The sequence below is a fragment of the Emiliania huxleyi genome (assembly GCF_000372725.1).
Source record: "Emiliania huxleyi CCMP1516 unplaced genomic scaffold EMIHUscaffold_62, whole genome shotgun sequence".
NCBI lineage: Eukaryota > Haptophyta > Isochrysidales > Noelaerhabdaceae > Emiliania > Emiliania huxleyi.
In genome coordinates, this window is record NW_005197351.1 from 429,277 (window position 1) to 432,231 (window position 2,955).

General features: G+C 63.8%; 1 protein-coding gene across 1 annotated transcript; it reads left to right on the plus strand.

The window, feature by feature from the left end:
* Positions 1-1,192: 1,192 nt before the first annotated feature.
* On the plus strand, positions 1,193-2,897 carry EMIHUDRAFT_465079 (hypothetical protein; the record flags this gene model as incomplete). Its single annotated transcript, XM_005763757.1, has 6 exons — positions 1,193-1,639; positions 1,680-1,886; positions 2,049-2,272; positions 2,445-2,520; positions 2,672-2,733; positions 2,870-2,897. Coding segments are annotated over 6 exons (1,044 nt in total), but the record flags the coding sequence as incomplete, so codon positions are not given.
* Between the last annotated feature and the right edge of the window lie 58 nt (positions 2,898-2,955).

The following is a 2,955-nucleotide window of genomic DNA, read 5'->3' on the forward strand; positions in this document are numbered from 1 at the left end:
CGACTTTTATGGGCTTCTCTGTTCATAGTAGCGTGCACGCTACTATGGTTTACCCACATTAAGGGAGTATATGCATAAGGGCGTATACGCCCTTAATATGCAGCGAGTTAGTTAGGAGCCGACCGACCGACCCAGCGACCCTCGCGTCCGGTGCTCACCGACGGCCGGGCGGGCCACCCGCCCACGCGCCGCCTACGCGCAGCGCGTGCGCCGCAAACTCGCCCGCCGACAGGGACAGCGCCGGCCAGTCGCCATCGGCCGTCGCGAGAGGCCTGCCCGGCTGTCGCCACGGAGATGGTGGTGATGGCCGCCGTTCACAGTTGCGCGGTGATGGCCGCCTTGTGTGGATGTCAGGAGGCAAAGGTCGTCGGGGGAATGTGGGGTACTATTTTCAATCAAAAAGAGCGCCCTCAGCATACTCTATGAATCGAGGTCTCGCGGGCTCGGCTTGCCGGTCCCCCCGGTTCATTCAAAAATCACCATATCCCCCCCTAGTAACATCACTTCTCCAATCCTCTATCACAATCATCCTCTGCTAGCTTCCTTGATAGCTTGCTAGTATTTTTGATATTCAGGTGTCAATCATTGTGTAACATCACACTTCTAATCCTCTATCACATCCTCTTCCACTCCCACCATGTGTGCCCACCTCGGTCAGAGTTACAACAAACAACCCGACGTGGACGCGGACAACATTGGCAAGGACGGCACGCACTATTGCGGAGACGTCAAGGTCGTCTGTTCCGCGTACGCATCGCGGATCCCCGGGGCCGACACCATCGACACACCAGGAAGCCGCATCGCAATCGAGTTGTTTGTTTGTTCAAGGCGTAGAAGGAGCAAAACTCTCTCTCTCTCTCTCTCTCTCTCTCTCTCTCTCTCTCTCTCTCTCTCTCTCTCTCTCTCTCTCTCTCTCTCTCTCTCTCTCTCTCTCTCTCTCTCTCTCTCTCTCTCTCTCTCTCTCTCTCTCAGGAGGGGGCGCCCTGTCGTAGTACGCACTCCAAGAAGAGAGTCAAAAATCTCTCTCTCGCACTCCACCTGCCAGTGCAGTGGTCGATCGCAATGGATGGCGCGTTCTCGAGTTTTCGGGTCCGCAAGGGAAAAGAAACGCCGCGTGCACGGCGCCTTGAGCGCCGTGAGGTCACGCCCGTCGGGATATCGGTGTCTCGTGCACACCCTCGTAATACGCTTCATGCTCGCGGCCTTTCTGCTCGTCAGCTCCGCGGCCGCCAAGGCGGTGGAGGCGGAGGCGGCGGACCGCCGGGGGCTGGCGGCGCGCGCGGACGCAGAATGCTACATACCGCTAAAGGCCGTTTACGACGCCATGAACGGACCCAAGTGGGGGAATGGAGGGCGCTCCTGGCTCAACCCCGGCATCAAGTGCTGCGATAAGGATTACATCTCGTGCAAAGACGGATTGATCGATAAGATCCAGTTTAAATGGATCCCGTATGTCAGGGGGACCATCCCGCCGCAGCTCGGCCTTCTGAGAGACTTAACGGAGCTTGAGCTGAGGAGCAAGGACCTCACGGGTACGCTGCCGGACGCCCTCTTCTCCAGCGACTCCGTCTTCGAAGAGGCGATCCGCACCTTCCCTCGAAGCCTCCCCTCCCCTCCCCCTCCCCTCCGCCTCCGCCACGTGAGAGCTCACCCTCCCACCTCCGCCTGTGCTCGCGCAGATCGACATCTCGGAGAACGACATCACGGGCACGCTCCCCCCCAACCTCTTCGTCTCCGGCACCCTCAAGAAGTTCGAGGCAAAGCGCGCCGGCATCTCGGGCACCATCCCTCCCACCATCGGGATGGCAAGGAACCTCAAGGCGGCTCGAGCCGCCTCTTGCCCCGCCGCACCGCAGCCACCGCCTCCGACCCACGCGCCCCGCCGGGTCCCCCCCCCCCCGTACGCACCCCTCTCCCTCTCCACCGCCGCGCGTGCGCGCTCTCTCCCTCCGCCGCCCGCTCACACCCCAGTTTTCGCTGCTGTGTGGCGCAGCGCCGCCACCCCCCTTCCCCCTCGGACACCCCCCCCCCCTCCCTCCCTCTCACAGGAGCTTGACATTCGGGACAGCGACAACTGCAAGGGCACCTACATTACGGTCGACAACTGGATCGTTAACCCGATCCGGACCCGGGATCCGCGGAGGGGCGGGAACCCAAACGCGCTGCCAAAGTACGTCCTCGGGAAGCCTCCGACGCGGCAGCAGTGGAAGCGGGCCAAATGCAGCGGGTACTCGGGCACAATCCCCCCCGAGATCGGGGGGGCCACAAAGCTCCAGGCCCCGCCTAGGAGTGGTGGTGGTGGTGGTAGTGGTGGTGGGGGAGCGGCGGGGGGGCGGATCCCCCCGAGAGGAGAGAAGGAGAGAGGGCGAGCCCTTCGGGAGATCCCCAGGAAGAACCGCCCCCCCCCCCCCCCCTCCCCCGAGCCTTGCCGCCGCCGCCCGCTCGCAGGAGATCCTCATCAAGAAGAATGAGATCTCGGGCAGCCTGCCGGCCTCCATGGCACTCCTCGATGATGTCGAGGTGAGCGCACGTCGCCGCGAGACACAGAGAGATGCACCGGGCGCGGAGGAGGCGTCCCCCAACCTACTCCGACACACTGCTGGGACTCACCACCCCCCCCCCCCTCCCCCTCCACCCCCTCCACCCCCTCCTCCTCCCCCGCGCCGCGCAGAAGCTCGAGCTCGACGAGAACAACTTCAGCGGCACCATCCCGCGCGGACTCCACGTCACCAAGTGCAGACCCCCAGCAGCCGCACTCTACTCCAGCCCCCCTGACACACCTCCTCTCTCCTCCGCGCGGCACCGCTCTCGTCCTCCTTCGAGGCGATGCCACCCCCCCTCCGAGGCGCCGTCTCCACGTGCCGCGTAGGGAGTGCCGCCTCACCGACGCGGACGACATGTTCCCCCCTCCCGAGCCCCCTGGCCTCCCCCCCTTCCCGCCCGGCAAGATGCCAG